The following is an 11,174-nucleotide window of genomic DNA, read 5'->3' as shown; positions in this document are numbered from 1 at the left end:
CTGGACAGTCTCTATGTAAAAGAATAAATGGACACAAATTGGGCATCAGGAAAGGCAACATACAAAAGCAGGAGGAAAACACTTCAATCTCCCTGGACATTCTATAACAGATTTAAAAGTAGCCATCCTTCAACAAAAAAACCTTCAAAAACAGACTTCAAAGAGAAACTGCAGAGCTACAATTCATTTGCAAATTTAACACCATTAATTTGGGCTTGAATAGGGACTGGGAGTGGCTGGCTCATTACAAAAGCAATTTTCCCTCTCTTGGTATTGACACCTCCTCATCGATTATTGGGAGTGGACCACATCCACCCTGATTGAACTGGTCCTGTCAACACTGTTTCTCCATTCGTAAGGTAACGCCCTTCTTTTCATGTGTCAGTATATTTATGCCTGCATCTGTAATTTTCACTCCACGCATCTGAAGAAGTGGGTTTTTTACTCATGCTCAAATTTATGCCCAAATAAATCTGTTAATCTTTAAGGTGCCACTGGACTCCTCATTGTTTTTGTGAATACAGACTAACACAGCTACCCCTCTGATACGTGGAGTCACACTGCCTTCCAGGCTGCCCCTGGAACAGCACAGCTCATGTTCCATTCAGTGCTCAGGGCTATGCCTAAAAGAACAATTTAGTCTTAGTAGAGAGACAAGGTGGGTGAGGTAATATCTTTTATTGGACCAACTTCTGTTGGTGAGACAGACAAGCTTTTGAGCTTACACTGAGCATTTCTTCAGGTCTGGGAAAAGTCCTGAGCCTCACAGCTAAATACAAGGTGGAACAGATTGTTTAGCATAAGTAGTTATGTAAGTCATGTTGTAAGAGACCATTCAAGGTGAAGTGGCCTGTTTACATCTCTGCAATCATAGGACAGCAAAGGGAGGGTTAATGGGTTACAGATTATTGTAATAAGCCATAAATCCAATGTCATTATTAAGATCATGATTTTTAGTGTTTAACAAAATTAAGAATTTAAGCTCCCAGGCTCATCATTTGAAACTGTTGTGCAGGTTTCCTTTGAGGATGAGGACTGATAAATCAGCCACAGAGTGATCATTATGTGAAAAGCTTTTGCCCTTGGGTGGAGATGGTGCTTTTGTCTTTTATTAATTTCCTGTGTGAGTTCATTAGAGAGCATAGTGGTTGTCTGGTTTCACCTGCGTTGTCATTATTGGGCCATTTAGTGCACTGGATGAGGTACACCACATGTTGGATCTTGAAAGGCATGTGTGTGTAATTGATCATCATAGCAGTGGAGATGTAGCTGCAGGTTTTGCATCTGTTGTTCTGGTAGGGTCTGGCACCTCTTTGAGTAGGAGGGTCCTGATCTGTGGGGAGTTCGCTTCTGGAGTTGAGCTTGGTGAGGCTGGGGTGTAATTTGAAGGCCAGAAAAGGGGGTTCGGAAGAGATTTCTTTCAGGCTATTGACCCCATCCAATATGAGAAAAGCAAGGACAATACTCTAGGCACTCACTGTGATCAATGCTACTTTGCCCATAACACTTCTCACTAGTTCTCTCTCAGCTCAGTCTGCTATCCTCCAGTTCTCGGCTGGGGTTGTGACTGGGTTCAGCTAGGACCCACCGGAAAAACTGAGTTGGATGAACCTTCAGTGAAAATCCTTCTACACTGCAAAACGTGCTGTTCATCTTACATGCCTCAGATACTGATGAGTTCAAACGAGGATTGTTCCTGTGAGATGCATGTAGGGGAAAGGAAGGCAATTTTCACCATAACAGGCTATCCTTCCAATTTCTAAAACCCAAAGCAACTTCAGAGAGGCCCATAACAGGTATGCAATCTATTAGTATCTGATTTGTAATGATCTATTAAGAAAATAGTCATTAAATTATATTTTTAAATCTTTCATAACTCCCTGACCTACACATTCAACTCAGTTCCCTTCTGGAATTGTTCCCACGTGAACCATTAATCTTTTCTAATGAACTTTATCAATTCCAGGTCTTTGAATATTTATACACTTGGCAGACAAGGAGCAGAAGATGTATTGTGTCTCTCTGATTTAACAGTTGGTCTTGCTTGGCTGTCTATGCTTAAAAAGCCTGCCTTATTAGTAAGTGAGATACCAGACCTAGTGAAATGCAGCCAGTATGTGAGGCTGCTTAGGAACAGTTTAAGTTCTGGATCCAGCCATCAATTTCTACAGATTTATGAATATGCCATAGACAGAAAATTTCTCAAATGTCACTGTTTATTTTCTAAAGTTTGATCCAACTCCTACAAATTATTTTCTAGCCATATAAATAAAACCTACCTGAAATAATCTTCTCTGACAGATTTTGGAATGCAAGATTTGTACAATAAACTTTTTTCATATAAGTGGCACTTCTACGCAAGCTATTTTATGATGGCCTTTCCCTAGGGGATTTTAGATTTCACCTTTAAAATATAGGACATGCAAATAGGGCTCTGTTCTTGCTGTAGAACAATAGTATACGAGCAGATGATCCTACAGAATATGCCTTAGAGTAGGGGGAATGGTGTTTATTCTTGGCCATAACCCTGAACGGAATGGTGTAGGAGTTACTGCACCGCAAGGTGGCAAGAAACTCCATTTTTCAAAGTTTAAATTAGCACCTTCATTTGATCAATGAGCATGATCAGGACAAATATAAAGAGACACTATTAGCAGCCTTCAAATACTGCCCTATTAAATTAATGAGGGAGGTTAGTAATGATCATAGTGGCACTGAGATGCAAGGCAATTAGTCACAGCTACTCAGAAGAATTGTGTAGATGTGTGTGTGTCTGTCTATCATCAGGAAGGTGAGAGGAGCTTAAATCTTTTGTACTGAATGTAAGTGGTATTTGGTAACAGAAGAACAGACAAGGGGGTTATTTATTAAATTTTAATAGAACAGAATCTTTCCCCCGATGGAAATTCAAATAATTTTATGTGATGTCTGATTTGATCCACAAGTGCAATGATCTTCAGTATCAAGCATGGACAGCATTGTTAACAACCACATCCGCTTGAAAAGATTCCTGTCTTGGTGATTCAAGCAAATGGAAAACAGTGGCATTTTTTCAGAAAGCGTTGTCATTTTATTTTTCAGAATGATTTTTTATAACATTTAAACTAGCACCAACTTCTTGCACAAATTTGAAATAACTTTGAAACATACTATGTTAACAAGCTACTGGACCAATCCATTACAGCTCAGTATTAGGTGGTGAAATTGCATCATTATTAGTGGTGTCTCAACCAGTCATCTTTAAGCTAACTAGTTCACTTGCATTCTGCAGGCCTATTGGTTAACATGCTGTAAAAGTTGCTGGGGAATTTTCACACATTTTAAATAGGCATATGTCATAGTTATGTTACAGTTTTGACATTCAGCCTGCCAAAGACTGATCTGCATTGTGTTGAGAATCCACATATCCATCTGTACTCAATGAGATCTGCAGATATTCAGCACTTCTGAAACCAAGGCCACAGAATCATGGGATAAAAATCTAGTTTTTACTATCTGAAAATGAGATTTGTGTTGTAAACATTAAATATCGCAATGCTGTATATGTTCAAAAAGTTTACCACTGGTTTTGGCGCTGATGTGGCTTTCATCTTTTGTTTGATAGACATCAAAATACATAAGTGACATATATTAAATATAAATATGCCTATTAAGCTTGTGACACCTTCTCCGGGGTTTAGACATGTAATACGAAGATAAAATGCACATTTACAAAGCATCAAGGAACAATCTAATAAGTCTGGAAGTTATTTTACAACAAAGTTATTGTCATGCATCACTTTCCAATTTTACTATTTCAGAAAATGTACTTCTGTTTTCAGGGATATTTACTGAAACTTTGGTACTTATTTAGATGGGAGGAAACTAATTTCTTTCTCTACTCACACGGGAAGTCTATGGCTAAAGTGGGACTCAAACCAGGTTTCCCGAGTCGTGCTTTAATCACAAGGCCGTCCTTCCTCTCTTGTTATTACCTGGGTGTACAGTCAAATACAGATTTTTGTACCCTGTGTTTTCACTCTGTCTCATGGAGAATTTACTTTTGTTGTTTTTTGTTTTGTTGGTCTGAGATACTTGAAGTATGAATTGCTGTGTGTGTATGTGTGTGTGTGTGTGTGTAAGCAACAATTGTAATATTAAAAACAAAGCTGAATAAGCCTTAAGCCTGAAAGTTGCTACCTGGTCCCTTTGTTTCTTATTGGATATACTGTGAGATGCTGTCTGCACCTGGTAACGGTCTCCTCTTGGTTGAACATTTCAAACCTGTCTGTACCTTCTTGTTGGTCAGGATAATCAGCAGTGGGCTGATGGCCGAGTAGCAGGAATCAAGGAACATCCGGGCATCAATGAGGCTCAGTGAGACAGGGTACATACAGAGAGTATAGACCCGGAAGAGGCTATCCAGCCCAAAACAGAGAAGGTACATGATTAACAGGGCCACCACGGCTTTGGCTGCCTGGATCTCCATGTGCTTTGTGTGCAGCCCCAACAGATGTTTTGCCTGCTTCCCGTGCTGATAAAACATGGAGAGAAGGTAGCAGCTGGAAAGAGTCATGATTCCCAGGAAGAACAAGTCCCGAGTGACAGACACCGCCCCGTTTCCTAAGTACAAAAGGCGGCTGGGGAAAACCACGCAGCAGAAGTTGTACACCACTGTGTAGCTTTTGATGATCGAGGAGTTTGCAGCAGCCTGGGAGGAGGAATAAGCCAGGTGGGTACTGCACACAAAAAGGTTGAAGCACCAAAAGGAAATCATAACTGAGGAGAGATTTTTCAGCAGGTTCTCTCTCAAGCGCAACCATTTGCAAGGAGATGGGACAATGAGGATACACTGGAAACAGCCCAGCAGGGAAGTGATGCAAATGGTCATGGCTCTGCCCATGCAGTAAATATGGAGGGTAATTTTGCAGACCAGGTCATTGTATGTGTTCTGAAGCCTAAAGGTTTTGAGGGTGATGGGGATCCCTTGGGTCAGGATAACCAGGAGGTTGGAGAGCGCAAGGTTGCTCAGTATAATTTCAGAGGGCGTGACTTTTCTGTGGCATATTAACATGTGGGTGAAGGCATAGAGGATGATTAGGTTCCCTGGGATCCCCACCATGTCCAATAAAATGAAGCCAACCATGTCAAAGATGAACCAGGCTTCCATAACTGATCCTGCAAATGGTTGAGGGTAACTGGATCTGTATATTCTGCAAAGCAAAGACGTGCATTAAAAATGGTATGTACATTAAAAACCGGGGAGTTTCAAGTCATATAATACACTTGCAAAGTGTGTGTCTTTAATGCCTTCTAACATTTGGTCCAATCTAAGAAAACAACCTACTAATGCTACCAGTTAGTGAAATTACTCCTTTAGCTCAGCTGTTAAAAGCTTGTGTTGTGGTACTGAAGGTTCTGGATTTAAACCCGGATTCTGATTTTCAGAAGTGTCATTACTTACTGATTGCTAGGATATATTTTGACCTTCTTAAAGATCCTCATCAAATAAATGGGCTCATGTATCACTAGCCTTGTCCAAGTTGTGAGGGAAAGAGCACCAAGGACCATCCTGAAAAAGCAAATGTACCAAGCTCAGTCACAAGCTTGTACTCCATATGCTCCTTTGATGGCTGTTCAACAGCCTATATGAAAAGGGTTGGTGGTCTGAGGCTTTTTCTTAGTGAACAGGTGTTAGAATTAATTTTTATTGGTCACAATACCAACTGGCAAAATTAATTAATGCTATCTATATGTAGGTCTTTACAGAGTGCCAATCAGTACAGTGTTTATGCACTGAATTCGTTTATAAACGCTACTTATTATTGATAAGTAAATATAGCACTTTACAAGCTAAATTCACATAATACCCCCAAAAGAGGCAGGTAAATATTATTGTCCTTATTTTACATATGGGGAAATGAAGCAGAGGGCTGAAATGACTTGTCCATAGCTATAAAGTGAGTCTGGGATAGAGGCAGGAAAACCTTCCATCTCCTACATCTTCACTCATTCCTCCAGACCATGCTGAATCATACCGATAGGAATTTCTGCACAAAGGAGTGTTTTCATTCAAGCCGATAGCAAGTTTGTTTGCACAGCTGCCAAAGATTTTGCATCCATGTAAGCCCTCTCTCCATAATGAAACATTTTCAGAAGTGGGTGATCAATTAGATTCTGTAAGATCTGAAAACTTGTAAGACACTGTCTGAAATTGATCGTATTTATGGATTAAGATGCAGTGTCTGATGAGTAAGGTAAAGAGTTCCAAAGCAGATATGAGAAGAATGCACTCTCTGTAAAATCATCGCAATGAAAGCCTGCTTTCTGTTCACAGTTTCACTGAGACATAAAAACTGTCATCAGAAAAAACAAACAAACAAATCCCCAGATTATTCCAATGCTCCTAGTCCAGTTTCAGCATGAAATGCACAATTTTAATACATCTGCCTGTGTTCCTAGCTCCAGCAATGTCAATTTAGAAAAGGTTAATTCCGGAGATGGAGCAACTACAGCAGAGATAGCACACAAGCTGCTGAGGGTGTTCAGATCCCCAGGGGCAATAGGTTTTGTAACAGTGATTTTCAGTTAATTCAACAGATTGCAAAAAAGTAAAACACAGAACTTGCGAAAAAATGGCATTTGAAAAATACTTCAAAAGTTTGCATACACACATACCTTGTGTGTTTGGGTCATTGGCCATTTAGAAGCAGGTACCTTGCAGCACACTGATGAGTATACTGAGCATCTCATAAAAACCATATGCCAGGGGTGGTGTTCTTTATGTCCAGGAATACTGTACTTCTAATGATTCTTGTTTCTCAATAAAGAAGATATATTTAGGACCTTCTTATTTGGAGACTCCCACAACATTAACAAAGTACCGTATTGTCCTGAGTATAGGCCGCACTTTTTTCCCCTAATTTAAGTCTTTAAATTAGGGGTGCGGCCTATAATCAGGAACTTGAAAAAAAAAACAATAAAAATACTTCAAATCCCAGCCGCGGCCAGGAATCAGAGCGCTCTGGGCTGCCCGCCGCGGCGGGGAGCCCAGAGCGCTTTCAATCCCAGCCGCGGCGGGGAATCAGAGCGCTCTGGGCTGCCCGCTGCGGCGGGGAGCCCAGAGCGCTTTCAATCCCAGCGCGGCGGGGAATCAGAGCGCTCTGGGCTGCCCGCCACGGCGGGGAGCCCAGAGCGCTTTCAATCCCAGCCGCGGCCGGGAATCAGAGCGCTCTAGGCTGCCCCAGCAGTGTCCCCGCCTCCCCCACCACCCGGCCCCGGCCCCGCGTACTCGCCTCCACCGGCCCTGGCCTCGCGCCGCCCGGCTCCAGCCCCGGGCGCGTCCCCGCCCCGCTCCGGCCCCAGGCCCACGTACCTGCCTCCGCCGGCCACATCCCCGCCTCCCCTGCCGCCCGGCTCCACCCCGGCTGCGTCCCCGCCTCCCCTGCCGCCCGGCTCCACCCCGGCTGCGTCCCCGCCTCCCCCGCTGCCCGGCTCCAGCCCCGTGTACCCGCCTCCGCGGGCCCCGGCCTCAGGGCCGCGGGGGGGGGGGGGGAGCAAAGGGGGCAATTTGCCCCCGGGGCCCAGCAGGGGCCCCCACGAGAGTTTTTCGGGGGCCCCGGAGCGGTGTCCTTCACTCGTTCCGGGGGGCCCGGAAAACTCTTGCGGGGCCGGGCGCAGGAGCTGCTTCTGCTCCTGGTCTTCGCCTGCGGGGGGGGTGGGGTCCTTCCACTCCGGGGCGGAAGGACCCCCCACTGGCGAGTTACCGCCCAAGGAGGACCCGCTGCCGAAGTTCAGCCCGGTCTTCGGCGGTAATTTGGCGGCGGGGGGCCCTTCCATTCCAGGACCCGCCACCGAAGTGCCCAGAAGACCCGCGGCGGGGCCTCTCGCCGCCGAATTACCGCCGAAGACCGCGCTGCACTTCAGTGGCGGGTCCCGCTTCGGCAGTAATTCGGCGGCGGGGGCGCCCCGCGGCAGGTCTTCGGGACACTTCGGCGGCAGGTCCCAGAATGGAAGCCCCCCCTCCCCCGCCGAAGACCCCGGGCCCCCGGAATTCTCTGGGCAGCCCTGCCTGGCCTCGCACCACCCGGCGCCGGCCCTGGCCGCGCGTCCCCCACCGCCCGGCGCCGCATCGCCCATCCCCCGCCGCCTGGCTCCGGCCCCGGCCCCGCATCCCTTCCCGGCTGCCCTACTCTGGCCGGCCAGCTACCTGGCTCTGGCCGTCCGGCTCCCGCCACATATTTTAAGTTAAAAAAAGTTAAAAATTTAATTTTTTTAAAATAGCACCAAACTTTAAGGGTGCGGCTTATAATCAGGAGCGGCCTATACTCGGAACAATACGGTAATATTTTATTATTACAAGAGGGCATTGCTTTACCTACACAGCCAAGGTTCCTTTCCATCAAAGTGCATTTTACAGATTATTGGTAAAGAAATAATGAGACAAAAGCAGTTATTTTACCATTATTGGAAAGATGAATACACGTCTGTTTTTGAACTTCCAAGAAGTACAGACCTGGTTTGCCTCTCTTTGGTGAAAGGCGTTATTACCCTCCCACAAGAAAGTGGATATACATTTTTCCTTATCTTAGGTCTGCTTTTAAAGGCCCAATCAAAAAGTGCTTGAATTTCCTCACCTTGTGTTAAAGTCAGTGAGAACTGAGAGTACTTACCACCCAAGCATGACCAGGCCCTAATTTTTATAAGAATAAGCCAATAAAATATTTCCTATGTAAAAACATTATTCAAAATGGTCAATGCCCTTTAAATTAAAATAGACTACTAAGGGGAAATAGACACTGAAAACAAAGCCGGGGCAACAGTTACCAGTCAAACAGCATGTTCAATGAAAAAGGCAATATTTAAAATTATTCTACAATACCTGTGTCTGCAGGAAACGATTCAAGACTTCTTGTTGCAATCTTGTCCCTTCTTTCTCATGAGTTCCAGCAGTGAGACTGAAGCTGGAACCAGACAGATTTCTCTTTATACTTCCCCTCGCTGCTGGTGTGTAATTCAGCTGGGAGTTATGTGCTTGAGATTAATCCCATAGATTCCCTAGTAGACATGCATGGGCTGTGGGATGGCCAGAATGGGAATGCAGAAGTCTGCTCTTCTTGAAACAACATGATACAGTTGGACAGTCTAAATTAGAATATGAAAACATCGAAAGTCGCATGTAAATCTTCAGCGTACTGGCAAAAGCCCAGGCATAGAGATGCAGTGTTTGTGAGTTATAGCAATAGAGCTATAGGTCTCTTAGTCTTTACATAGCTACTTTTAATTCCATGCCTTTGTGCTTTTGCTTATACAGATCACAATTCTGTGCACCAGCATAGACTGGCATGGTGAGAATCAGAGGCATGGACATTTCAAGATTCCCCCTCATGTACTGAGTGAAACCATAGAACAAAGCCCAGAAAAGGGAGCAGGGCTGGCTCTACCATTTTTGCCGCCCCAAGAAAAAGCTGCCCGGACTGTGCCGCCCCAAGAATGGACAGAATGCCGCCCCTTAGCATGTGCGGCACCAGGCACATGCTTCCTCCACTGGTGCATGGAGCCGGCCCTGACAGGGAGGAGACTGACTGACACCATGTTCTCCAGCAGGAACACAAAAGGAGATTCTGCAAGCCATCATGGGCATGGAAGTCTTGTTTAAACTGCAGGGGCGGCTCTAGGCATTTTGCCGCCCCAAGCACGGCAGGCAGGCTGCCTTCGGCAGCTTGCCTGTGGAGGGTCCGCTGGTCCCGCAGCTTTGGCGGACATCCCGAAAGACAGCCTGCCTGCCTCCCTCGCGGCGACCAGCAGAGGTTCCCCCCCCTCTCCCCCGCGGCTTGCCGCCCCAAGCACGCGCTTGGCTTGCTGGGGCCTGGAGCCGCCCCTGCTGCTAATAGATGTTAGTCAAAGGACTAGCAGGAGAAGTGGTGTCAGAATTAGAAGAGACAGCACCTGAAAAACAATCTTCCTGTAATCCTTTCAACAGGTGGCTTTTGATGTTACACAAAAATAATTCAAACTAGCCTGAGACTTAGTCCAGACTCTTAGGTTCCACTTTAGGTATAAAAACAGACTATGCTTTGGAAGAATTAATAGGAAAATTAGGCATTACTTTCATCCTTAATCATAGCTGTTCCTACCCATAGTGTCTCAGCATTAATTCACCGTGATATCTTATGGGAGATCCGTGTTTAAACCTTCTGATGTGGCCTTTGGATTCCTAGGCGAGACGATGCTGAGGCACAAAGACTTTATTCTTCAGTGTGCAGACTCAAAATGGTGAAAGCCAGGAGAAAATTACTTTATCTGAATTGGTTTGTCCATTGCTTCCATATGCTATGAATTGGAGGACATTTTTCCTTTCTGGGGACACCTCTGTGTCTATGTGGGATGCAACTGTGAATTTCTGTTGGATAAGCAGCTCTTTCCAGGTCCCTGTTTGTAGAATGAAAGTAACAGTAAATGATTAACTCTATTAGCAAAAGGACTCTACAGCAGATTTTGCATGTTCTCCTTAACCTTGGTCAATTAGATTCTGTGGACTAAGTGGCAATCATTAATTTTAAAAAATGCTTAGGGATTATGTAATTAGCTCCTAATAAACATACTGCTAATTAAGCTGTTCAATGGTACATTTACTCTAGAGCTTAATTAGGTCTCTAAATAAATCTAGACAGAGTCTCTTCTGATGCAACTCTGTTTTCACAGAGAGGCCCATCTTCCTGGAGCATGCCCTTACACGTAAGAGAGACACTTGTCTGTAAAGAACAGTAAAAGCTTGCACAGTTGTTTGTCTGGTTTTTGCAAGATACCTTTGTAATATGAATCAGTGCATTTAAGTTTCACTGAAGCTTGAGTAAAGTCTCCAAGATGTTCAATGAGAATATTTCATATAGAATTATTCAAAATTATCCTTGCTGGAGAAATTCTAACATTCATTTAAGTGTTCAAACTCTTGCGCAATATGCCAAAATAGTTTTCAGTGTATGTGTTTGCATCCATCAGAAATCCATACCATAGTCTGCCCTGAAACAGTAGGGATACTGAATATGGGAAAGTTTGTTTTTCCTCTAGTACCTTTAAAGCTCCAGGCATCTCAAAGTGCTTTATAAAGTAGGGTGTTAAAGGCATGTGGCATAGAGATTATGTAGCCAATCTGGTAGTGTTGTTCTCTACAGTCACAGGAAATGTCAGTTAGG

General features: G+C 44.4%; 1 protein-coding gene across 1 annotated transcript; it reads right to left on the bottom strand.

The window, feature by feature from the left end:
* Positions 1–4,106: 4,106 nt before the first annotated feature.
* Positions 4,107–8,999, bottom strand: LOC123368622 (olfactory receptor class A-like protein 1). The gene is made up of 2 exons (XM_045013557.1): positions 8,861–8,999; positions 4,107–5,192 (listed from the first exon to the last, which is right to left on the bottom strand). The coding sequence occupies exon 2, from the start codon at positions 5,147–5,149 to the stop codon at positions 4,196–4,198; it is 954 nt and encodes a 317-aa protein (XP_044869492.1). The 5' UTR covers positions 5,150–5,192; positions 8,861–8,999; the 3' UTR covers positions 4,107–4,195.
* Between the last annotated feature and the right edge of the window lie 2,175 nt (positions 9,000–11,174).

The sequence above is a fragment of the Mauremys mutica genome, chromosome 4 (assembly GCF_020497125.1).
Source record: "Mauremys mutica isolate MM-2020 ecotype Southern chromosome 4, ASM2049712v1, whole genome shotgun sequence".
In the NCBI taxonomy this organism is placed as follows: Eukaryota; Metazoa; Chordata; order Testudines; family Geoemydidae; genus Mauremys; species Mauremys mutica.
This window is presented reverse-complemented; position numbering and strand designations above follow the sequence as displayed.

What these genes read in the sequence shown, in the direction of transcription:
- LOC123368622 (XM_045013557.1), bottom strand. Translation starts at nt 5,149, where the DNA reads ATGGAAGCCTGGTTCATCTTTGACATGGTTGGCTTCATTTTATTGGAC.